This window comes from Pteropus alecto, unplaced genomic scaffold (genome assembly GCF_000325575.1).
Source record: "Pteropus alecto unplaced genomic scaffold, ASM32557v1 scaffold35, whole genome shotgun sequence".
Lineage (NCBI taxonomy): Eukaryota > Metazoa > Chordata > Mammalia > Chiroptera > Pteropodidae > Pteropus > Pteropus alecto.
The window spans coordinates 9,831,152-9,857,067 of NW_006437828.1; the positions used below are offsets into that span (position 1 = coordinate 9,831,152).

The 25,916-nt window shown below is 43.7% G+C and overlaps 1 protein-coding gene and 1 pseudogene across 1 annotated transcript in view; one reads left to right on the plus strand and one right to left on the minus strand.

Annotated features, from left to right (window-relative positions):
* Positions 1 to 24,014, plus strand: part of GTF2F2 (general transcription factor IIF subunit 2) — a 112,875-nt gene extending 88,861 nt beyond the window's left edge. The window contains exons 6-8 of the mRNA XM_006914961.3: positions 2,419 to 2,518; positions 12,099 to 12,242; positions 23,031 to 24,014. Coding sequence (XP_006915023.1) covers positions 2,419 to 2,518; positions 12,099 to 12,242; positions 23,031 to 23,150 — 364 coding nt within the window. The 3' untranslated portion in view covers positions 23,151 to 24,014. The remainder of the gene's footprint in view (positions 1 to 2,418; positions 2,519 to 12,098; positions 12,243 to 23,030) is intronic.
* Positions 5,160 to 5,277, minus strand: LOC112482239 (annotated as a pseudogene).
* Positions 24,015 to 25,916: the final 1,902 nt, after the last annotated feature.

Here is a 25,916-nt window from a genome sequence, read left to right on the forward strand (position 1 = left end):
AAACATTTCTGTAGGTCTCCAATCACTTTTTTCTCGCTAAAGGTTTACCTGTTAGTCACTTTGAGACAGCCTCGCAGCTTGGAGGCGGCTTTTTGACCCAGTCTTCCTGCCTTGCCTCACCTTTGTAAGCATGTTCTGCCCTGCTCCAGCTGCCTGCAAGGGCGCACCTGGGGCTTCCTTTGTCCTTCACAGCGGCATGCAGTCAGTTGTCATGATGCTGCCCCCATCCCTCTTCAGTACTGCAGTTACTTAGTTACAGGTGAATGGTTTTTTAGGGTTAGTCTTCCACTAGAGCAAGCCTTAACTGCGACATCCCCAACCTCTGGCCCAGTGCCTGGCAGAGGTAGAGGCACCCAGTGACACCTGCTGGATGATGGCCAGTAGGAGGCTCTGCCTGGACCCCGGCCATGACACAGCTGCATCCTGATGTGGATGTGGGAGATAAGAAGGGACTAGATCCCAGAGGGACAAGCCGTCATGTGAAGGAGCTTGTGTTTCATCCAAGAACGGTTAAGTGGCCATTGAAGGATTGTAAGCCCAAGGCCATCCTTAAGTGGACTCCTACCTCCCTTCTCGACTTCTAGCTAGCGCTTTCTTCATGGTTCATAGTGTGTTTGTCACATGAAAAACAAAGTAACATTGTATATATGATATATGGTTACATATACAGTAAGTTTCTGTAGACATTTTTAGGGTACTTTATAAATCTTTTTGTGTATATAAAGTATATCTTTAGATTTATAAATAATTGAAAGAATTAAAATATATTCAATATAGAAATGACTATACTGAATTTGGAGATCATGGTGAAAACAAAGCCCATAGTATTTATAGCTTTCAAATTAAAAAAGCAGTGGTAGATATCTGTTATCTTCTGAGTAACTTGATGTTATATATCTAAAAATAGGCAGAAGCAAATAGATAATTAACTTTATCCAAGGAATTAAATAAATAATAAGAATGTTATAAATACAGGTATCTTTTATAATGCAAGTTGTGCTTTTGAAGGAATTTTAAAGGAAAATTATTTTTTAGTTCCTGTTTTATTGAACCAAAGAACTAAAATACAATAAAGTAATATATGTTGAGCATGAATTGCTTTTAATTGACCAACATTCTTATGGCTTTCAAACTAACCTTCCAAGAAACGATTTTGTTCTTTAAGAAAGTGTACTTCCTTTTCCGATTATAAAAGTAATTGATGCTTATTGCAGAAAAGTTAGAAAACAGCAATCTTAAAATGTATTAATTCTCTTCTCTGCCTTCCCACCTTTCATGTTAGCGCCACTTGATTTTTTTAAAAACCACCTTTTTTTTGTATTTATTAAGTAGGCAGTTTTCTAACATGGTTCTCAGTTTATCTGCTGTGACCATTGCATCCCACTAGTTCCTTTTGGATTCATTTTCCTTTTTACTGGAACAAATCCTTGAGTATTTCTCTCAGTAAGGATCTATGAACGATAAACTTTTTTGTCCAAAAGTAGTTTATTTTACTCTTGTTCTTCAATGAAAATTTAGCTATATTTGGTTGGCGATTTCTTGCAGCGCTTTAAATATATTCTAGTATTCTCATGTCTTACTGATAGATGTCTAAAGGTACAATAGTACCTTTTGTTTCCTTAAAAATAGTCACTTTGGAGAGCTGTACCTTTTCCCCCTTAAACCACTTTTTAGATTTACTGTGCTGATATACCAAATTAATCAATTTTTAAAATAAATAAATGGTAGAGTGTGAGTCACTAAGTATGGCAACATTTAGTCCAAAACTAAATCAGGTCCTAAGATTGCTACTTGAATATATATGTAATCGTCAAGTATTGTGTTTTGTAATATGCTGTACATAGTGTCATATGTTTATTTTATGGCTCTTTTTGCAAAAGCAGTATTTTGACTTATAATTTGATGGAGTCCTGCAATAGACCAGTGCTGTCCAGGAGAAGTTTCTGTGGTGATGGGCGTGTTCTGTGTCTGAGCTGTCCGATAAAGCAGCCACCAGACGCTGGGGGGCAGCTATTGTCCTTCTATTTACCTTTATCTCTTACCAAGTGCTAGAATTTTTTAATTAATAACTTGAGTAGCTTTAGGTCACATAAGTTAATTCATTTGCACGTGTAGATTTTCTTTAAAAAATGTAAAGCCGATTAGCTTGTTTTAGTAAAGGATTGACTGTAGTGTAAGATTAGAAGTAGGTTGTGGAATTATAATGATGGTTTATATGTTCAGTTTCTGGTCTAGTTTCTGCATTACAGTCATATGTTCTATGTGTGTGTTTGCAGTGTTACGGTAAGGCTGGTATGTCTTCTGTGGTTACGTATATATTAAGTGTTAGTTCTTGAGTAAGAAGAATTATAGGAATAACTCTTCAGGTTTCTCTCTAATAAACATGTGAATTGGTTAATCAGGCCTTCTGTTTTTCAGATTGCAAATAGAAGAGTCTTCCAAACCTGTGAGGCTGTCACAACAACTGGACAGAGTCGTGACAACCAATTACAAACCTGTTGCCAATCATCAATACAATGTGAGTCTTCATATCTTCATCCATTCCGTTACTTCTTTACTCTTCTCTGTATCATGGACTCAGTTTTGAAAGGACCTCAGCAGTCACACACCTTGCTACCAGGAGCTTGAGTTCTCCAGACTCAGTAAGGAACATGACAGTCTGCCAAGCGTGGAGAGACGTTGGCTCTGTCCCAAGTTATACAGTGAGAAGAAGCCTCCTGCTGTTCAGACTACTCGTGATAAGTTTTTCAGAGAAATCAGACACTCCATTTTTCACTGTTTCTAATGTTTTAAATCACAGTGTCCTTAATAAATATTAGTTTTACTTTTTTCATCTTTCCGTACCTTTATAACTGAGAATTTTTAATGTTTTGACAAAAATTCAAAGTCATAGAACAATGGTAATTTTTCCCACTGATTATTAAGGTGCTTCTCACCGTGGGCATTTTTATGGTCTCATACTACCATGCAAGGTGAGGGCTGCCCAGGCGTTTTTTGAAACCTTTCGTATTGAAGCATATCACATATACTAAATGTATTTTAGTCCTACAATATATAACACACACCTATGTATGTTATGTGTACTCTGTGTCAGGTACCGTTCTGAGTGTCTCATAAATAGTGACACATTTAATCACCATCCCTACCCTGTGGAGGAACGATGAGTTTTATTCTCACTGTACAGAGGAGGTCACGGAGACACGGAGGCGAACTCACTCGAGCTCACACAGCCAGTAACTAACCAGTCCGGGTGCCAGACCCAGGCAGCCTGGTTTAGGAGCCTCGCTCTTAATGAACCGGCGGCTGTGTCGCCGCAGGCTGCTGACCCCCGATTGGGGGTCTTGACGTGCCTGGGATGTCCGGAGGAATGTGACGGTGCTCTGACAGTAAAGTGAAGCTGACGTAGCAGCTAACAGTTGAAATCTTGTGTTCCGCTTTATTTGCTTAAGGTCCTCTGGCGTTTAGGAGAAATAAACTCTCTTTAAGACTGGTTTTAAGTGTCTAGACTCATTAAGTGGCACAGAGTAGTACTTGCCAAACCCCTACTTTATGGTAGTTGAGCTTCGTCCAGTTATTTTATGTGAGAGGCAGCAGGTGCCGGCAGGGCCAGGCAGGCATCCTCAGGGAGCAGAATGCTGACATTTCCCACGGTAAGATGGTAGGGCCTTTCATGAACCGGAGCACACAAGTCTCTTCTAAGACATTCAAATTTTTTAAATTGCTACAGCATGGGGATTAAATAAAGCAAGTCAGAATTCAGTTGCGTCCAGCCAGGCTTTGAGTTTGCAGCTCTGGTTATTGAAGCATAAGGGGGAAACAAGCTGAGGAGGAGCCCGCAAGTGAGTGACACAGAACTGTCGGATTATCCGAGAGTATTTTTCCGTTCCTTGTTGATTGAGACAGTAAATAAAAGTCTGCTTGTTTGTCCTCCTCTTTTCTCATCTTTTCTACTCTTAAATGGGAAGACATCCAAGTGGGAAGAGGCAGTAGAGCAGTGAAGTTCCTAACGGTCTCTGCCTGGCTTCGCCAGTGCGCGTCTCCTGTAGCCCTGACTGTGTCTTTCCCTCCGCTCGCGGGCCGGGCTTCTGTGCCGTCTCCACTCCTGGGTGTTTTTATCAGAGCGAGGACAAGAAGGACCTCACTCTCCGTAAGCTCTCAAGAGAGAGAACCTTCTGGAGAGAAGTTCGGTAAGAAAGAAAGTGCCCGAAGGATAGCGGTGTTGCTCTCTATTCCTTAGGATGGGGTAAGATTGGAAACCGATGTCCAAAAATAAAGTGAGTTAAATCCTGTAACAGTTGTTATTGTTGGGCGGTAGTGCTTTTATCCTATCGTTCTTCTTCATAAAGTCGTCTTGAGTCGTTGGGGTCGCCACAGTGAGTGCGTGTTGTCTGCATCGTTTCAGTGGGCAGTGGAGCTGCTGGGATGGGAAATGGCAGAAGCTGTGGAAGCGTGTGAGCACCTGGCCGTGACAGTGCCCTGCCACAGGTGCCTAAGATTTGTCTTCTCCAAACAACAGATGTTGTCTTCAGTGCCTGCGTGTGCCTGAGGCGCCCGCTCCTGATGAAGCAGGCGGATAAAAGCCCCGCCCCCGCCCCCGCGCACGTGTCGCGCCTTTCGGTTCCCTGGCCGGGCCTTCTCAGGCCCCGGGCGGTGTCATCCCTGTTCCCTGTGAAGGAGGACGTGCACTTTCCTATACTATAATCATTTTTTCCTAAATTCCACTGCCAGAGTCACTCTTGTTATTATATTACTGCTGCGGACCATAATTTCCAAGGCAACAGGAAAATCTTCGGTCAGTCAGAGCTGGCGCTTTGCTGGTGTCAAATCTCTGACCTCTTTCTAGTCCGTGTTCTTAGTGACACTGCCACTGTAACTACCTGGCAAGTACAGAAGACAGATTCCAGATGTCATATTAAGTTACATTTAGTTCATAGTATCAGCCTTTGTTAAGGTCGTCATAGTGCGAATGAGTCATTATGCTAATGTAATTATAGTAATGAGTCATATAGTAATTTTTTATTAAGATTTTATTTATATAAAAACAAAGATTGACTATTACCCACCACATTTGAATGTTTAGTAATTTTTCCCAGGGGGGTGTCTATCAGAGTGGGTGGAGACACCTGCATGGCTTTTATTTTATTGATTTATTTTTTTTACGCCTACAGCACCCGGTCTTCCGGGTGGTCTCCCATCCAAGTACTCACGAGGCCCGACCCTGCTGAGCTTCCGAGAGCAGACGGGGTCGGGCATGTTCAGGGTGGCGTGGCCGTGGACTGCATAGCTTCTAAAAGCATGTTTAGTATTATAATATCAGCTACAAGACAAGTGTAGACTTCCGTCATTGTTATCAGAAAGGGACACCGATTTTTAAAGGATTCTGAAACATTAACAGTTTAACAAGAGTGACTCCGTGGTTGTGTAATCAAGATGTTCAGTAGGAAATTTTAAACTCGATGTCATGTTGAAATGTTTTCCAAGTTTGCCAAGTGAGAGAATATAAACATGAATCCCAATATTTTAACAGTTGAGGTTCTTTGAGCACATTTACAAAATAAAAATAAAGGAAAAAAATCAGTGCAAAAAATGAAAAGGGAGGGACATGGTATATGTAACTTGTAAAACCGTATCTTTACATTTGATCAGAAAGAAACCATCTTGCATTTAGCCCTAGAAACTTTTCACCCTATGGCACATAGAAAAATTTACATACATGCATACATACATATATATGTATGTATATATGTATATATTATGTATGTATTTATATATATACACATATACATATATATATTAAAAAAATAATCTCCAAATATTTGAATTCCCACTTTGCACCTGGGGCTATTCTCAACATTCAGTCTAAGTTTATCTCTCTAGTTCACAGACACTCTGGGGTATGCAACCTACCTCCTCATCTTTCGGAAAACATTCATCAGGCCAAAAAGCATTCTACAATTGACATTCTCTCTTAGTTTAGTTCTTCCTCGAAAGCTTGGCCCTGAACAAGCCCGCTTCCTGGGGTGCGTGTGGCCTGTCGGGTTCTCACCTAGTGGCCTGTACTCTGCCTTAAATCCTCATTGTGTTGCAAGACTGGAACCTCACTCCCCAGAGGCCAGCGTTCCCCAAAGCAAGTGTTTTGAAACACTAATTTCGTGAGTCTCCTTGGGAAAAAAAAATAGTGGTATAAAATGGATTCTGTGTTAAAGGAACCTGTCCATCCTGATGATATCTGATTATAATGCCCTCTGCATTTAATACATTAATGTTAGGATCCTTTAGGAATTTGTTTAATCCTGCACTTTGCTGTGTGAATTGACCTTGGCACACTTATGCAGTCCCTGTGCTGGTCACTCAGTCTCCAGCAAGAGAGTAGAAGGCGCAGGACATAGAGGGGTTGGCGTTGATGCTTCAGTGCCTCATGCTTACATTTGCTTTCAGCATTTTAGGTTCGCTGCTAAATTCAGGAATTTGTAGATAATAGTGTCTATTATTAACTAAATTCAGCCTTTAAAAAATGAACAAATGGCTTAGAAAGATTCCTGCAAAGAAACTTTAGATTAAAGATAATACTAATAAAGAACATATATGTCAACAAGAAAGTAGAAAAACTGACATTTCTTTTACTTCTAAAATGATCTCTTTATCAGTCACTTTATGAGATAGAAACGATGATGATGCAATCCGATCTGACAAGAACTTGGCCTTTCCAAAAAGGAAATTATCAATATCATCTTAAATACAGCTTGCCATTCCCTGTCTTTAATGATGATGCAGTTCGTTTCCAGTGTGGAAACAAAAACAGCTCTAGATGTTCCAAGCAGAAAGGGATCTGATGGAGGGAATTGGTTACAAATGGCGCACGAACGCGAGGCGGAGAGGCTGGGGTCGGAAGAGGGAGAAGGAAGGGGCTCGGTTGCCATCGGAGGTGCTCCCACAGCTCACAAAAGAAAAAAAATCACTCTCCTCCTCCCGTTGGCAGAACCCCAGCTGGGAACCAGCTGGCAGGGAATCTTGGGAGTGGAGCCCGCAGGTCCCCGCTGCCACCACCCCAAGTCTTGGAGCTGCAGGCGTGTCAACAATAAGTGACACAGTGGCCCTTGACCTTCGTGCATGGTGTGCCTTAAATCTCATCAGCTGTTGCTGGTACGAAGCTATCGCAGTTTGCAACTCATTTAAAAACTAGCATCCAAACCATGGGGACAGATCACTCAGTTTTGAAAGCAGAAGAGTTTTGTAATTTTGACAAATTAAAACTTATTCTTAAAATAATGTTTTATTTTTATGCCATTCCTTTAAATTTTTGTGTTTGCTTATGCTTTATGATAACTATGCATATTAACACGGTGCATTTTTACAATTTACAAATATACATATATGTAGTTTACGTTTTAAAGTTTTGCTGACAGAATTATATAAAATATGGAGTCAGCTGATGTGTGAGCTTCCTTCCAGATCCCTCCATCTCTGATCACAAGTAAGGGTGCTTCGTTCGGCCTGTGTATTTTGGTTGACTTTGTGGACACCGTCGTCTAGACTGTGTAAATTTCACAGCATTCTCCGACCTTTTCTCCGGGGGATCATGTCCTCTCTTGTCTAGTGGTTCTCAGAGCTCGCTCTACACTAGAACCACCTGGGATGCTTTTAAAAAAGAAAAATACCTCCAGAGATTGATTTAATGGTCTGATGGGGAAGCCAACTGTCTTAAAATTTTCAGGTTCCCTCGGTAGTTCTGGAATGCAGCCACTGATTCAAAGAGACAGGAACTGGAGTCTCCTGTTGGGGGTGGGGGCAAAAATGACACCTGGAGGAGACCAGGAAGTCTCCTTCCACCAAATCTGAGGTTTCTAAACAGAGCGTTTTTTTTCTTGGTGGTTATCCCCTCTGCACCCCGACCCCGGCTTGAAGGAAGGTTGCTCCGCTCCCCCCTCCCCTTTTTTTTCCTGGCAAGAGCTCCTGGTCAGAAAGTGATAGGGAACTAGAAAAACTTAACTAGAAAATTAGTGTTGGAAGGAATAAAATTATTACATAAAATCCTGACGTAAGGCCCCAGGAACCAGAGAGAACGTTAGCTTTTATGCGTACTGTATTTCCTTCAGTGTGGCCACCAGCTCTGTTAGTCTTCAGGTTGTCGAGGGTTTGGGAGTTTATCGTTTGTGGGTTTTTTTGGTTATACTTATAAATTTGGAATTCTGATTAAAATAGATGCCTGCAGGACCGTGTCCTAAAGGCCTTTCAGCAGTATCTGCGCATTGTCGTGTCATGGAAGCCTGCTGCATGCTCTTGTCCCTTCGAGTTTGCACACCAAGGGCCGAGTGGCTATGAAGAATTAATTTGGTCGCACTGGGCACAGAGAGAAGCTGGGGGCGGGGCGGAGCTTTCAGAAGGGATTTAGAGTGCAGACCATGATAAGCAAGGCTGTCGGGCTCACTCCAGAAGTTAAAGCCTCCACAAACACGGCCTCGAGCAGGAGCCGAAGTATATCTGCACACAGCAGCCTAGGAACTTACAGGCGCCTGTGTCATAGGACTTCAATTGGCAGTGGGCGACCGTTATAATTTCGTCAGTGGTTAAGGGTCCAGTGATGGCTGAACATCTCTATACCAAATCCACAAGGGATTTTCAACGTTTGGTTGCATTTAAGCCTTGAATAATTTGTTTTCTATTGTGAAAGTAAAATCGTGTATGATGGACTTTTTGGATTATAAAAATGTGTAAGTGGAGACTACGTTGCAAGTTCTTTGGGAACTGACATCTGCTTCCGTGCAGCTGGTTGCACAGCGGAATGTGGTCACCGGGGGCAGACAAGCTCGGTGAGGAACACTCACCGTGTCAAAGCTGCTTCTAGACCAGTGGACCACCCTCCCAGTACTTGGTGCTGGTCCCCACAACTTAGATATCTGACTACCTTACTGTTCCTCACGATGCCAGTGCACAGGGGCCAAACAAAATGCCCAAAGGGAGAAGGCAGAAGAAGAAACAACATTATCTGAACTGTAGCCCTCTGAGTACACTAGTTCATACCTTTCGTCCTTGATTTACAGAAGTAATTTTATTTGTGCAAAGTTGCAAGTGCAGTGTTAAGATGATCATTTCTACTCCATTTAATTTTAATGAGAAGTTACCGCAGGAGCATTAGTATTGTCCTGAGTGTAAAATTAGTTCTTTGTAACTTGATGACCGTGGAAGTCATTTAAGTCCCGTTTTACAATTACGTATACGTTGGAACTACCTGGTCCCACAGGGTAGAATTTGGATGATGAGCCTGTCTCAGAAATTATCAAAAAAGATTTAACTAATACTATAGTACTATAGTAAATAACCTATAATACTATAGGTTATTTCACAGTATAGGCCCTGAAGGTATTAAAGAGATGTTCCACTTTACTTTTTGTTTTTAAAAATTAGGATTAAATTTCTAATACTTAAATTTCTTTAATGAGAAATAATATTTCCATTTTTGTCGTTGCTGTTATTTTTCTACATGTCTGGGTTTTCAGATTACACTTTTAAGTGTTTTAATTTCACCAAAGAAAAGTTAGGCTGCACTGCCTGCCCCCGGGCACTGACCTGTTTGTTTTTTGTTTTTTTTCCACTAATTCAAAGTGGAAAGCACCACGTTAAATGCAGTATTTTTGAGATCGAAGCATATAAACCAAGATTAAAAGAAAAAAGATCTCACTACTCATCACAGTTCTAATCATCACTTAATCTGACCTTTAATCTGATCCTTTCAGTTTTTATTTTGAAGTTTCTAACTTATTCTAAATGATTACCTCTTATTCTGAGATCCGACATGTGGCTCTGGGGTTGGGACAACTTCATAACAAACACGCGAGGCTTCTGTCTTCGCTGCCAGTCGAGTGTGTGCCCCCGACGTGGCCGTCTTGCTTGCCCAGCGGCTCTTGCTATTTGAAAACGTTTTCCCTGGTAATCTTCCCAGCTTCCCCAGCAGTTTTACACAGGAGAGAGACTCTAAGGGCGGGAGCTGAATGTACATCCCTTCTCCTCTTTCCTGTTTCCTGGATTTTCTGTCTTCCTTCGGCATAAGTTAAAGCTGAGGAGGGAGGGCAGACAGTCCCATGCAGCTGCGCCTCCATGCAGGGAGCACCACAGCCTCGCCCTGCTCTCTGGCTGGGTCCCCACGTGGAGGGCAGTGGCCTTTGCTGAGTGAAATCCCACCTCACTGCAGCCTGTGGGAAGGGAGTAGGCTTTCCCCGGCCCTCGTCAGTCGGATCCTCTCTCCCTGTCTTTTCTAGATCCTAAGTTTCTCTTATCCCACACTTGACCAGAGGGTTGTAAGAGCTTCATTCCCTGGTCCAGACTTCCTCCCGCTGTCTTAGGCGCCCTTTCCCGACCGCCCATCACAGTGCGAAACGCACAGCTGCTGCATGCACCGCGGCACGGACGGTGTCAGCTGGGAGCCGTCGTCAACGGGGAAGACACACATGCAGCCCTCGGTGGGCAGAGCGAGGTGTCAAATAGTCCTCCCTTAAGGCGGTGTGTGATGTCATCCTCTTCTTCATCCAGGGCCCTCCTGCTGGATTCGTGGGCTTCGTTTTGTCTTGATTATGCTTTCTCTCGCCATCATACAGCCATTCTCTGAACTCTGTCCTTCTTTTTGACCCTAGAGAAAGAAAATTCTTTCTTGACTGGGCCTCAGGTCCGTCCCTTTTGGTCTTTGCTCGCTTGCAGCCTCCTTCCTTGCTGGATTTCTTGCTGTACTTCGCCTTCGTCCTTAAATGTATTTTTCCATGTTTTCTGCATCTTCCCCGCACAGGGAGACTTGGGTGTTCCCCTTGGTCACAGGGTTCTCTGACTCCCCCTCCCCAGCCCTGCTCCTAGCTCTTCTAGCCCCTCAGCCTTCTCCCCTGGCCGCCGCTTAGCTGCCCGCGGGGGTTCGCTGCCATGCTCCTCCCACCCAGATCTCGAGGCTGCCGGGGTTTCTCTCCTCCCCAGCAGGACGGTCCGTGTCATGCATTTGCATTTTCTCCAGCACCATGATCTTGTCCTAGGGAGCTCTGTGACCCACTGTTACTACCTTTAAAATGCCCGTGGCCCCCTGTATACATTTGAATACCTGAGCCCTGAGGAAGGGGTGTGCGTGACAAGAAGCCATCTTATTTGCCCCATACCTTAGTGCAAGGCGAAACACATAGTCCATGCTTAATGAATCTGTTAAAGAGATGAATGGATTTTTTTTCACTGAATAAATTTGACATATAACATGTAAATTTAAGGCGTACAGTGTGTTACTTTGGTACATTCATAGTAATACTGTTGTAATGATATTTATCACATTACGTAATAATCGTACAGTATTATCCTGCAGTTCATGCCTATTTCCTCTAACCAGCCCTGATGCCTTATCAGAATGAAGTGTTTCCAAGAAAATGAAACACTTAACAGTAAGTTGCATGTTTTCAATACAAAGGTGATGTTTTACAAACGAACAAGTCCCTGGATGATATTGCCAGGAGACCCTGTACATTCCCGAGTGCCACTGCTTCATTCTGTAGGAGAGGAAATAAGTTCAGGGAGGTCACACAGATTCGGGGTGACAGATGGCCTCCTGTCATTGCCCATGTTCTCGCCTTCTTACCAACCCTTCCCAAATGTGTTGCTTCCTAGAGAACCTGTTCTATGTTCTGCCAGCTTCTGAACGCTCTGCCTGTTCCCCAAAACCCCCAGTCTTGAAAGATGTCACCTACCAAACTTCATCTGTTAGAGAAACTTACTATATTTGGGGTAATCAAAAACAAAAGACTGAAAGTTAGACTTTCTGATCACTGTGATCTAACCAGTAGCCACACTGAATTGATATAATTTTGGCAAAAAACACCTGTTTGGGGAGAAAGGGACACATCGCATAAAGCTTTAGGAAGTGACGAGCATGGTTCACAGACAGACACCAGTAGTGACCTAACACTCTTAGCGCCTTAGAGACCTGAGAGGCCCTGGAGCCCTGAGGACCGCGGCCCCTCCACCTGCCACCTCGCAGCCTGGACTCATGGTTACTGAGACGCTAAAAACAAAGTACCGGTGTTTCAGAGTGAGTGTGTTGAATTGATGCTTTTCTTTTTTTTGCTTTTTGCACATAGATTGAATATGAAAGGAAAAAGAAAGAAGATGGGAAACGAGCTCGAGCTGATAAACAGTACGTGTTGGATATGCTGTTTTCGGCCTTCGAGAAACATCAGTATTATAATCTTAAGGACTTGGTGGACATCACGAAACAGCCGGTGGTACGTATGCGCGCACATGGCTCCCTTCTTCGGCGTCAGTACGTGGATCGTATGTGAACACACTCACGTGCACCTATGCTAGGGTCAGGTTTTATTTCAACCCCCAGAAAAGAGTCTTTATTTTAATTTTCACTTTTCAATTAGAGTTGATGTTCAGTATGATAGTAGTTTCAGGTGTACAACGTAGCCGTTGTTTATATAACTTAGAAAGTGATCCCCATTGGTCTAGTGCACAGTTGTTACAATATCACTGATTCTGTTCCCTGTGCGGTACTTCCCATCCCTGTGCCTGTTTCATAACTACTCATTTGTGCTTCTTGATCCCTCCACTGTTCTCACCCAGCCCCCCAACTCCGCTCCCCTCTGGCCATCATCACATTGTTCTCTGTGTCTATGAGTCTGTTTTCATTTCGTTGGTTCATTTGTTTTGTTCCTTAGATACCACATATAAGTGAGATCCTCTGGTATTTGTGTCTAACTTATTTCACTTAGCATAATAGCCTCTAGGTCATCCATGTCCTAGCAAATGGTAATATTTTATTTTATTTTTTATGGCCGCGTAATAGTCCATTGTACATATGAATCATCACTTCTTTATCCAGTCGTCTGGTTGCTTCCATATCTTGGTTATTGTGAGTAACATGCAGTGAACATAGAGGTGCATAGATCTTTTCAAATTAGTGTTTTGGTTTTCTTTGGATAAATACCCAGAAGTGCAGCTGCTGGTTGATCAGGCATTTCTGTCTTTAACTTCTGAGGGGCCTCCACACTTTTCCACAGTGGCTGCACCAATGCGCAGTCCCGGCAGCAGTGCACGAGGGGTCCCTTTTCTCCACATCCTCGCCAGCACTTGTTTGATTTACTGATGACGTTCCGACAGGTGTCAGGTGATATCTTATTGTGATTTTCATTTGCATTTCTCTGATGATTAGTGACGTCGAGCATCTTTTCATATGTCTGTTGGCCATCTGTCTGTCTTTTTGGGAGAAATGCCTATTCCGGTCCTCTGCCCATTTTTTAATTAGATCGTTTGTTCTTTTTGGTGTTGAGTTGTATGAGTTCTTCATAAATTTTAATATTAACCCCTTATCTGATGTACCATTGGAAAATATCTTCTCCCCAGAGAAGAGTCTTACTGAAGCTTTTTTAATAACACCAGCTCCATTGTTCTGAATTTCAGATACAGGTGATGTTAATAGCTCTGTGTGAAGGTAGATTGAGCCTCCGTTTGACCAACGCTTGGCATTAAAGCTGGAGTCTCTGTTCATAGCATTTCTAGTCTTTCTTTGGTTCCCTAACTCCCTCCAGACAAGCTCAAGTCCTTCTGTTTTTTGGAGGTTTTTTTTTTTTTTTTCTTTTTTTTTGGAAATGTGTCTCAAAAGAATCATATTTTGCGTCATCATAACAGTCTGCCACAGTGAGAGAGTTTATCCTTCTCGTGAGCTATTTTCTAATGGATTTTTGTAAATGTAAATCAGAATCTACCTAGCACTAGCATTAATTCGGTCGTGTTGAACTTGAGCAGTACTGTCTCACAGTGTTGTGGAGATAATACTTGGGTTGGCCTATTCTCCATTTGTAAGAAAAACATTTAATAGATGTTTTATAAATTTTGTTTGTCCTGTAAATAATCATATTTTAGCACTTCTCCAGACTTTTGTGCCTGTTTGCTAATAACTTCGTTATTTCGAATGCATTCAAAACACTGGTAACAAGGGATCCAAATGAGGCCCTTTCCGCAGCCCGTTTGTCACATTTCCTTCCATTTAACTTTCTTACCCCTTAAAATGGTAACAAAGTATCAGATTGAATTATAACAGTATTTTCTTACAGCTCATAAAAATTAAATGGAAAACCTCTTAGTCTGTGTCCCATTATCTCGTTTTCTTTATCATTTGTCCACTTTGCCAGTGCACTCAAGGAATATGTTCATTCTAACTGTTCCGTTTATTTGCTTCGGAATACGTAACAAGATAACCAGTTTTTAAAAACATTTTAACGTAACCGAATTATTGTTTATTAAAGGGCTTGGTATGGTTTTTTTTTTCTGATTTATTCAAAGCTTTAGGAAATGATTTATGAAAATTTAATATTTTATTGATTGTACAGTTTACCATTTCTGCAGAGATTATTTTGTACTCCAACCTTTTACTTTTTCATTAAGAAATTAAATTCCAATAGATCCAGTTTTTTCATAGAGAAGAGGAAGTTGCTCATGCTGCAGTGTTATCAATTCATCTTAATGACTTCGCTCCCTTCAGCATCAAAGCCTTAGAAACGGTGTTCCAGGCTAGATAAAGAATTTGAAATAGAATAATTCATTAGCTAAGCTGTGTTTCTTCTGGTTTTAATGATGTTTATCCTTGCGTTTTATATGAATATGAAAAGGCCATTCCAGAAACTGTGAAAGCAAACAATATATTCTCATGGAATAACACACACACACAAAATAATGTATGGGGAAACGGACATTCGTAGAGGGACATTCAGATGGTACTAGGGAAGGCAGTTTCTTTGCCTTAACATAGAATGACATGATTTTAAAGTTTATTCATTTTGCATCAAAGAAAAGGGATAACTGATATTTCTCTGAGTTTTGGTTCTGGTTCTTCGGGTAATTTTTATGTGGTGGTACTCAGTAAATCTCCTATAGTAGAGCTCCTTTAATTCATGAGCTTCCTGAGATCCAGTAATCTCCTGAATATGTGCAAAAATGGATGGGTTTTTCTGGGTAGCAGATCCATAGCTTATGTCAGATTCTCATAGCGGGCCTCGGACCCTCAGAGCATGCGAACTGCTGTTCTGGAAACTAAATTAGTTTAGAATAAATTTATTATTTAGGGGCTAAGTTGCTTCAGCAAGCATAAGGCTCTTGAAGGCAGGGTTGTATATTCATATCCCTAAACATTCATACACTCTAGAACACAAACAGGGTAGGAATTCGGTAAGTGTTAGACGAATCGATTTGGGAAAAGAAACAGCCACATCCTCAGTTTCCAGGACCGCCATATTTTCCTCAGATGGATTTTGACAGGCCTCACATCAGGAGTAGGGGACGAAGAGCCAGTTTTAAGAAAGTGCGAAATGCCAGGGCTGTGGCCAGCTCGGTTTCCAGCCCTGCCGCTCACCGCCCTGGGGCCTGGGGAGTCACTTCCAATTCTAGGATTCAGAGAGTCGCACTAGATGACCTCAGCGCTCCCCTCCTGCGTCTCCCCTGCTCTGCACCTCCCTCTCACATCTGCACTGAGTTGGCAGAGCCCACTGACCTGGAAAGCCCAGCTCTCCTCCTCGTGGGCGCCTGTCCCGTTTAAACGCTCCACAGGGCATGATGGTCATCTGTACCTGCTCACTGACTTTAGTCTGAGCAGCACCCAGAGACTGAAGGGACCAGTGTCGCCTGCTGATCCAGGAAGGGGACTTCCTGGTGTGACGGAGAGCGCTGGATTTGGAGAAGCGGAACCTCGGGTTAGGTCCAGTCCTCCCACTTAGCCAAATGGTCCAGGACAGGATACTTAGTACGTTTAACCCGTTATTTATTTAACGTTTAGGTTTCGTAACGTGTGACGTACTTAATATAAACTGCACCAATACGTTCAAATTAAATGTTTACATGTTACTATGTTTAAAATAATATCTAGTTTCTCGAATTCCTACAAACAACTTATGTTTATGACAGATACATTGTTAACTGCAAAGTGTTTTACAAATAGTATTAGTATTAAATTTGCGAGCCATATGTAACAGGGAAGAAAGGAAATCTTATTCACGTTACTTTTTTAGAACATGCTTTTAATGACATTCTCATTTTCTGATGGCCTCCAGTGCCATCTTTGGGTAAGTTTCTAACCATGAAGTGTATCAATTTAACATGTCCTCCTTGTCATTAATCTACTACTGTTTTCTTAAGTTACCATCTGCTTTCTGGCCTTTACAATGTCATTTTTGGCATTTTCTGGGTGGATTTTAAGAATTCTCTTGTTTTTTCAATTCCTTTCTTTTTATGTTCTTCTTCTTGAAACTTCTGCTAGCAAAAATATTGATTAGAGAAACTGTCCTCAGGGCCAGTCCTTTCCCTCATTTCCCAGTATGTGACTTGCATAAGCAGTCGAGCTAACGGGCAGGTAAGCCAACTAAAAAGGCCAAGCTCTGGTAACCAATGTAAAGTGAGAAACACGGTCAGTATCCATTTAAAGGAGTGTTTTTACAGTTTATATTTTGGCTTTTTTCCCCTGTAACGTGAACTATGAGAAGAATTCTAGTGTTTGTCCCCTGGCAATTTTTGATCTTTCACTTGAATGTGTTATGCCTAGTCTTTCTGTATATTTTATTATATCTTTAAAATAGAAGCCTCTACAGCATTGCCTTCAAAAATACAAACCATTAGAAACTTCACCTGATTGCTCCCTGTGAAACATCAATTTGCTAAGACCACCTCGAGCCGACGCACAGTTCCAACACGGCACCCACTTACCAGTGTTCCCAAAACTATACATTTCTGTTAAAAGTCTCACCCAGCATCAGTTCTGATAATAAGTAAACTGCTTAATTTCCTTGTGCTGAATCCTCCCCAGTTCAGATCAAGATTCAGGGAAATTTATCTTTAATGATTGAAAATCCCCTCTAAATCAGCAGCCCCAATCATGTCAATCCTGTAGACCATTTTTTAATTCAGAACTTGTTATCGATCAGTTTGCATGCTTTTATTAAAGGAAGTTCAAATCAACATGGACAACTCACAGATTTGTGTGGCTTTGATTTTGAGCGGCTCAGTGCCCACACTTCAAATTCCCCAGCACTAAATAATGCTCAGTGGGCGGTTGCTTATTTGCACAAAATAGACTTTTATAAACAAAGCAGCACAGCAATAAGGTCGAGGTACCCTAATCCTCAGAGTTTGTTTCTAGACAGGCCGAGGTAAAGGCTTGAATAGAAGTAGTTTAAGCACAATTTGGCATCAGTGACATACAGGAAGATACGGTTTTTTAAAGGATAAAATGACTAGAAGAATTGACATACTGAGACCTTCTCCTGTCCAAAAATAAAACTTTATTTGCAGGTATGTGCATTATAGGTCTGTGACTTGGTCGAGACTCTTTCAGGTACAAGGAAGAAACTCAGTTCAAACTAACTGGCTTAAACAAAGGAAGCATTTATTGGCTCCTGTGGCTGGGGCATTCAGGACTGCATCTCGCTCTGAACAGGGCTGGATCGGGTACTAGTATCACTTAGTCAGAACTGTCCCTTCCCATCTCCGCATGTCTCTCCTCTCTAGGTCTTTCCTGTGTGTCATCTTTGTCCTTGGGCAGAGCTTGCCAGGTGGGAGCCAGAATGATTTCCTAAGCACCTCGCAGCCAGCAACCCCTAAGCAGAAGGAGAGCGTCTGTCCTGATTACTCCAGCAGAAGCCCCGGGAAGGTTTTGGTTAACCTGTGGGGTTTGTGTGCCCCTTCCTCCCGTTTCTGAACCAGAGGATGGGGAAGGCGTCCTCCGCCAGCCCGGGCCCACTGCCTGGTACAGTCAGCACCTCGTCCGTGTTGGTCATGCTGTTGTAATCTCAAATTCAGTGTGTTCAGAACAGCTCCTGAGCTCACATTGTGTTTCCATTTCCTCCTCATGATAGATTTCTCTATATCTGTCCATATGTAAATATGGATAGGTCGGTATCTATATTGATCTATCTGTGAATCTGACTCAAGATCTTAAAGGTAAAAGTAACCTTAGTGATTTTCTTGTCTTTCTAGTTTATAGAGCCAGAGAAGGGAGCTGCCTGGTGGACTGAACCCCAATGTCCTGGCTTCAGCCCAGGAATATCCCTTACCACATTGCCTCTTCTGTATCCAGCCAGACACATGTATATATCCATAGACAAGCAAGGAAAGTCTTTTTCTGACAATAGGGACCCTATTTTGGTGAAAAAAAATAAAAGCTAATTTCTTTCGCAGTCAGGCCGCTTTCTCATTCCCCCTTATCAAGAATCATCATCACCCTAAACCAGGTCCGTAGAGAATGGAATTTAAGCTGTATCTTAGCTCGTTTAGTTCCACGTCCAAAGTAAAAATTGGTATTTTTAATGTTTGAAACTCATTCCCAAATTTACTACTTTATAAGTGGTCCTTTCCCTTCCAGATCTTTTATCATTTCCTTTCTGTCAGTTCTCTCGTCACTTTCTCTAGAACCGGAAGCTTTTCGTTTCGAATGGTACCATTAAAACTAAAAAGACCACCGGTTTCCCAGCAGAGCCTATTAATTAATGACAAACCTTTGCGAGACTTCTGTCTTAAAAATAATTATTTGCTGACTTATGAAGTGGAGCCTTAATTAAACGTTTTAGAATACAAATGTCATACTAAAATTAATTATTAACTATGTTGAATATAAATGAATGAAATATATTTATGAAATTTTAATACTGTCTTTATGAATAGGAGGTTCTGATAACCAGTAGACCTACTATAGCAGAACTAGGGTCATATTTTTGGCTTACCTAAAGCTGGGGTCCCCAACCCCCAGGCCACTGACCAGTACTGGTCTGCAGCCTGTTAGGAACCGAGCCACAAAGCAGGAGGTGAGCTGCAGGCGGGCGAGTGAAGCTTCATCTGTATCTGCAGCCGCTCCCCAGCGCCAGCATCACCGCCTCAGCTCTGCTTCAGATCCTCAGGCATTAGATTCTCAGAGGAGCTCCAGTCCCTGGTGCCACAAAGGTTGGAGACCACTAGCCTAAAGCATTATTACTTGGTGACAACTCTCTGTCAAAGATATGTTTTTTTTTTTTATTAACTTCTAGGAATTATGTAATAAATTACGTTAGCACTGAAATTCCCGATGAGAAGAAATGCAGATAAATCCTCCATCTGGTTGGCAGAGCCGTGGAGGGATCCGTGCTACGAGAAATGGCTGGGGGTGGAGCGGGGAAGGAAGGAGAAAAGAGACTAAAATAGTAGGCTGCCGTGCCTGCGGCTCTGCATAGCTTTGTCTTGATCTTGGGGAAAATTTTAGGAATTCAATCTGTGGATTTCTGGGGTTTGGCACGATGCAGTTGTATCTTGACCCGCGAATGCACACCGCATCCTAATCGCTGGATTTCTTTGCTCCAGTACGTGCTTTGCCTTTTCCTTCCCAGGAAGCCACCGGGTGCTGTCCCTTTTTCCTCTGCATTCAGACTCACTGCAGCCCCCCGCCCCCGACACACACACACCCCTGTGACGCAGAGCTGCTGGGCCTCCCCGGCTCGCTGCCTCACGTCTTCTGCAGCACTGCACGAGTCAGCCGGGGGAGCACCCTGCGGTCCGGTGTGAAGTCGGGGCGATTTACTTGGCTCTGGAGTCCGTCCTTTATAGTACAGGTGGGCCTCAGAGTACGTGGAGAAGTCCGTGTTGTGAATACGAGGAGAATTGGTTTTTCTTGATCTCTGCATAGAATTGCCATTCATTTCAAAAGTTCAGATATACATCCTCAGAGCACCTCACAGCTCAGCTTGAGCCGGCCCAGGTGCGCCTCCTTAGTGCTCCCGGAGCACCCCACCCCACGTACGCATCCTTATTACTGTGGTTCTGTTTCATTCCGCGATCGCCTGCTTATGTGCCCAGGTCTCCCGCCCCACACACCCTTAAACTGTGAACTCTCAGGGTAAAGACTGACTTACACTACTCTACCTGGCACCTAGGAGGTGTTAAAGTAAGTATTCGTATGAATTATGAATTTTTAAAAAGGAAAGTTAGATTACCAATTTCTGCAATCCTGTTCGACCCTTATTTTTATTTATTTATTTTTTATTCTGTTAGAACCTTTAAATTCCCCCTCAGTTGGCTTTGTTGCCAGCAATGCTTTAGCACCATAGTACAGATTTTAGTAATAAATGTCATTCGCATCCAGGTAACATAATCAATTTTTGTTGCTCAAACTGGGTCATTGCCCTGTAAGTTAGAGTCTGAGCGCTAGACTAGCTCAGCTTGTTCCTGTGGACCTTCTAAGTAATGTCCCTTCAACGACTCCCCCCAGTCCTCAGCTCCCGGTTTACGCCGAGGCACACCCTACCTGTTGGTTCAGCGTGAGCGTGCCGAGCCTCCCGTTACAGTGCAGGCAGGCTCTGTGATGGGAATGCAGTTCGATGAGGAGGGAGAGAGGGACGTGTGGGTCAAGGGTGACAGTAGTGTGAGGGCTGTCACTGAGAGATGGGACGGTTAGGGAAAGTTTCTCTGAGAAGGGACGTCTGTGCCGAGTCTTAAAGGATGAATTCAGATTCAAGGCAGGGGATTAGCATTACAGAGAAAGGGAACAGCGTGTGGGAAACTAGAAGGCGCAGGCTCCGCAGCGGCAGGTTTGCAGAAGGGACTACTAGAAGCCGAGGCCGCAGGGAGAAGGCACACCTGGACAGAGCTGACAAGGAGTGGGGAATTTAGCCTGTCAGCCAAAGGGGAGCCACTGAAAATCCTAAGAGCGGCGCGACATCGCACTGTCCTCTGCCGTGTCTCTTCTTCAGGGGTCTTCTGACCTTGGTGCTCCCTGTTTCCACTGCTGCCTTCTCTGCCGATGCTTTGTGCCAAGTTAGTTTGGCTACAGTCAGATGGTCCTGGGTTGCAGTTTCGAACATTCTCAAACACAAAAAAAAACAAAACAAAAAATTCTGTAGCCCTGATAATGTAACCTTGGTCCCACTGGTCACCTGACAGATTGACAGGCTCTGAATATCTCATTCCATTCTTATTGTTGAAAAAAGAGACATCTTCATAAAAAGCAAAATGGTAAACTTACGATACTCGTTTACCAAAATGAGGGGGCTGCACATGAGAACAGCTGAGCCTCTGCACCTAGGGCGCTCTCAGTGTTCGGGTTGGACCCTCTAGGTTCTCCGTGTTCCGTGCCTGGGTGACAAGTAGGCTTGCAGTCTAGGGGCGTCTGTCAGGCAAGCCTCAGTGCCCCAGTGAGTGCACCTGTCACTTGTGACCCGTTGGAGAGTGTACACTGCTGTCGTATGACTCTGCACAGGGTCTTAGCCAGCCTCACAGTAAACCATTTTATAGAGATGTCATCATGGCGTCTAAACTGAGAATCCTTTGTGCCCGGCCCATCATTTCCCATTCATGGGTCCTGTTTAATTAGAAAGTACTTTACGAAGTGTCCCATTTTTTAAATGTAATTCGAAGTGGCAAGTGGCAGACGTGCCCATGACCTGGATGTCATAAGCCTTCATGCTCACTCATTCACCGGGGTCCTTCAGTGAAGCCAGCGGCAGGTGTGGGAGGCGAGCAGGCCTCCTCCTGGGGAAGCCCAGGCCGCATTCGGTTCACTGCTGCCACCTGCTGGGGCCCGGCCGCTGGCTCGGAAGGCTGCTCAGGTGATGGAACTAGCCTGTCCAGGGACCGTAGAAGGGTCGTGTGTGGTCGCAGTGCTAATCAGCTGTGGTTTCTAGCTGACAGACAGCCAACCTGCCCCTAAATGAAAGGGCCTTATAAACTGTAGAGCGTTACACCAGTCGGTGTACGATACTGCTGCCTGGAGTATGTCGGAGCAGCAGTGGGCGGCTCGGAGAGCGCTTCAGGGACGCGGAGATCCTGGAGTATTGGAGCCGAGAGGACCCTTAAAGCACGCGCTATAAAACTTTAGTTAAAGCAGAGACTTCTGAAAATGCAGATTCCCAGGCCTGACCTCGGAGATACTGGTTCTTTAGGCCTAAAATGGGGTTTATTTAACGGGGTTCCCCTGAGATTCAGATGCAGGCAGTCTAGCACCACACTCAAGAAGGGGACTCACCGCCTTCAACATCTAAGTAAGAGCTCATCAACCATTTTTCTTATTGGGTGCCTCATTTTAATAAAAAAGATTACATCTTCCATCAATGGGATGAGTCACTGTAATAACTAGCTGGTTCTTTGAAGCATACACACAAAAATTATTGTTGGATTGGTTCTGCAGCAAAAAAAAAAATCACTTTTAAATAATTAACTTTTCTCTCTTCAAGAAGGAAGTACAGTATATTGGTCAGTTTATAGTGGAATGCTCTTTGGCCCGGGGCATTGGCAAGCAAAGGTGGGATTCTGTATCACATTTACCAGAGCTGTCATTTCCATGAGTCTGGCCATCATTCGATGACTGGCTGTTGGTTTTTCAGGGCCCTAAACTACCGTAATGCAGAGTTCTGTCCTGCACTGTCGCTCACCTCTTTTGATGCCACGCACGAGAGAGCTGCGGCCCCCGTGGTTTCCAGCGTGTCTTATCACTTCTTATCCCTCACCCTGTCTTGACAAGCGTGGCCAAGACACAAGTGATAATGAACAGAAATAGTGACTTTCCCTATTACACAGGGAAAACAAGATGCCGGGTTGCAGGTTGGAGAACTCACCTTAGAGCAGAGAACTCTGAACACCCGTCACGTGCTGGCTTCATAGCATATTATCGGCCCAAAAACATCTGTCATTTTTTATATACGCCACTGCTTCTGAAACGACTGGTTCCCGAATAACCCTGTCTGACCATGAACTGAGTGAGGCCACTGAACTCAAGGCCGGTCATACTTGGTGCACAGTGCCGTCTCAGTGAACGCTGGGCACCGGTAACTGCCTGGTGCTTTTCATCGGACCTCTTTCTGGTTTTTCTTCCGGCTCTCGGGGTTAGCATTCAGGCCTCCAAACCCTTTGGTGCAGATGGTCACATGTGGAATGCAGTTGTTATGTGTTGCGTGTGTGGAATTACAAGGCGGTTTGTTGAACCTCTTTATAGAGAAATTCTGTGCTTTTCGGGTCATAATTTTTATCACTCATAAACTGGTTTGCTTCTATCATTGTCTTTTAAGGTGTACCTGAAGGAAATTTTAAAAGAGATCGGCGTTCAGAATGTAAAAGGGATCCACAAAAACACGTGGGAGCTGAAGCCAGAGTACAGACACTACCACGGAGGGGAGAAGAGCGACTGAGGAGCCGCGGGCCGCGCGCGCACAGGGCCGCGCCGACGCTTCCCTGGGGGCGCGTCTGTCCTGGGGTGACGGGACTGATGCTTTAACTTCTCTAGGTAAATTTTTCAAACAACAGTTCTTGGAAAGGGACCTGCGTGTTTTTTGAGGGGAAAGAACAAATTTATAGACTTAAACTTGTATTAAATCAGATTCTTCATGATGGGCTTGAGCTTTGGCGAGTTAAAGAGGCTTTTCTTTTTTGAATCTTAACTTTTAACATGTAAAATTAAGAAATGGTTTCTAAATGAGGACTCTCCCCTTGCTTTTGTAATCTGAGGAGCAGAGCAGTACAAACCCAGGGTGAATGGCACAGCAAGAAAAAATAGCCAACGACGGGAGCTCTTAAAAGGAATAAAAAGCCAGAGTGGTTCCTTATTTTGCAATTGTGGAAGAACAAAGCTGTCTTTTTTTAAATAGATGATCATGTTTCATATTCACACACATTAATAAAGAGAGCACTTATGTTTGCGCTAGGATAGCAGTTTTCATCAGTAGTGACGTGAGGAAGTAGAAAAAGTCATGGTCAGTTGGTGTTTATTTGCTTTTAAAATACTTAGAAATTAAATGCTTTTCCAACAGTTCAAGATATGTCTCCATCATCGATTAGAAGGTTCTCAGAGACAGACTGAGCCCCAGAGTTTTACTGTACACTCAGCAGGCATGTGTGGACTGTCATGTGACATGATATTGACAAGCCGAAGGACAGTGGTAGAATTAGGCTGTTACATCTAGACAGAGAGCTTAAGTCAGTTCCTGGGGACTGGAAAAGTTTCTTGTATCTTTTTAACTAATTTTAAATAAAAGCAGTACATGTCCACGATTAAAGTTTTTCTATCACGAGATATTATACATTAGGCAATCCATAATGATATCCACAAAAAAGACCAAAACAAGTTTTTACCAACTAAACACAAACAAAAGTTGCTTTCTACTTGTTCATTTTGTCAGTTGCTTCTGTATGCTTGCAACCAAGAAGTAGCATATGTCCAAAATTTAAGAAAATGTTATATAATTAAAACAGATCAAGAAAATATCTACCCATCAAGATAAATATTTTTCCATATTATTTGATATCTAACGGCAGAACAGCAGAATGCTGAGGTTCAGCACCACTGCACTAAAAAAGCTTTATCCTTGCCTTCCTACTGAAAAGTAAAATTCCGATTAAGGAAAGTGGCCGGTCGCCTGCCCCACCCCCAGTTGCCTTATCCTGCCCTGACCCGGTGCAGGATCCCAACGTTGCCCCGTTGCCTTCTGCTTGCTGATTACTCGAGGCTCGGTGGCAGGAAGCGAATGGATCACGATGTGATAAGTCTCCGCAGAGCTGAGCATTCTGGGTACCTGTCATGCGCTCGGTTCATCCACGTCTTCCCCCAGACCTTGTCTCTCTGACGTATGGAACCTCCCTGAAACAAACCAGTGTCCTCTACCCTTGCTTTTTGTTTCTGTGGCGACAGTGCCTGCCAGATTGCACTTGGTGGCTGCCAGTAGCGTCCCAGGGCAGAGCTTTGTGTCATTTGAAGCTATCCTTCGGTATTTCTGCAAACCTGATTTCTTCAGGCTTCTTTTAGTTAACCTCTTACCTCATGACAGTACCTGCCCTAGTCTTTTGAACGCTCGTTGCCTATTCAGCGGGAGGGCTGGTCTGGGCGGTAGGCTGGTGCCAGTCCCGGCTACGTTTTTGGAATGCTTTCCTATTAATACTGAAATATGGCTGCTGGTCATGGGAGCGACTCCCTTCCCCCTCGGCTCCCATATTCTTTGATTTCGGAACCCTCTGGCTCTGATAAACATGCTTTTGACAGCCAGAAATCAGGAAGTAGGAATCCTAGACCCTATAACCACTGTGAGGTTTGAGAGAGGGGAAGGCTGATGAGGAAGATACACATCTGGTAAGATGTCACATTCTAAGAGGACAGGAAGGCCACATTTAATAGATGAGGTTGTTAACCAGTACGCACATGCAGGGGATGTTTTAACGGTCAGAATGTAATAAGATTACGGTTGCTGGGCAGTGGAAAGGTTTGAAATTACATGTTACCACGGTAACTTCTAAAGTGATGTATCTTAAAGAAAGAAAACAGGTTTTGCTCTGTTGTACTCTAAGCAGCTCTTCTGGATTTCAGCAGAGTGCGGTCTTTCCTCGTGGTCTGTGAACAGATTCCCTCTGAAGCTTGTTTCCGTCCTTGGTACATGTCAGTGAAAGGAGCATAGACGCTGGTCAGGCCCTTATGCGCCTGGCGATGTGAGATGCGCTAAAGCGTCTCACTGAGTCCTCACAGCCAGTGCTGAGAGGTGAGCGATGCCCACTTCATGGCCCACTTCATGGCCCACTCCCTGCCCAGCGCACTACGCTGAGCGGGCTCCCTCTCCGGAGCTTCCGCCCTAGGGCGAGGTGGGTACCAGGGTGTGCATTCCCAGAATCCACCCCCGCACCCCCAGGACCCCCAGCAGCCCAGTCTCATCTCCAGACCAGGAAAACGGCGTGGCCCCCAGAGTCATGAAGGAGAGGGGTTTGTCTTTGGCATCCCTGCTCCGTCCCTACCCACAGGATGAAGAGGACCCGCCCTCCTTTTAAAGTCAAGAAGCTTTTGCCAAAACTCGAATCACCTGTTAGACTTCAAGGACCCGGGTGGGGTGCGTGACATTGGACGGACTCTTAGCCGTGCGACGCAGTCGGGCGCCATGCTGGGGCCGGGGCGCCATGTGGGGCTGGGGCGCTGTGCG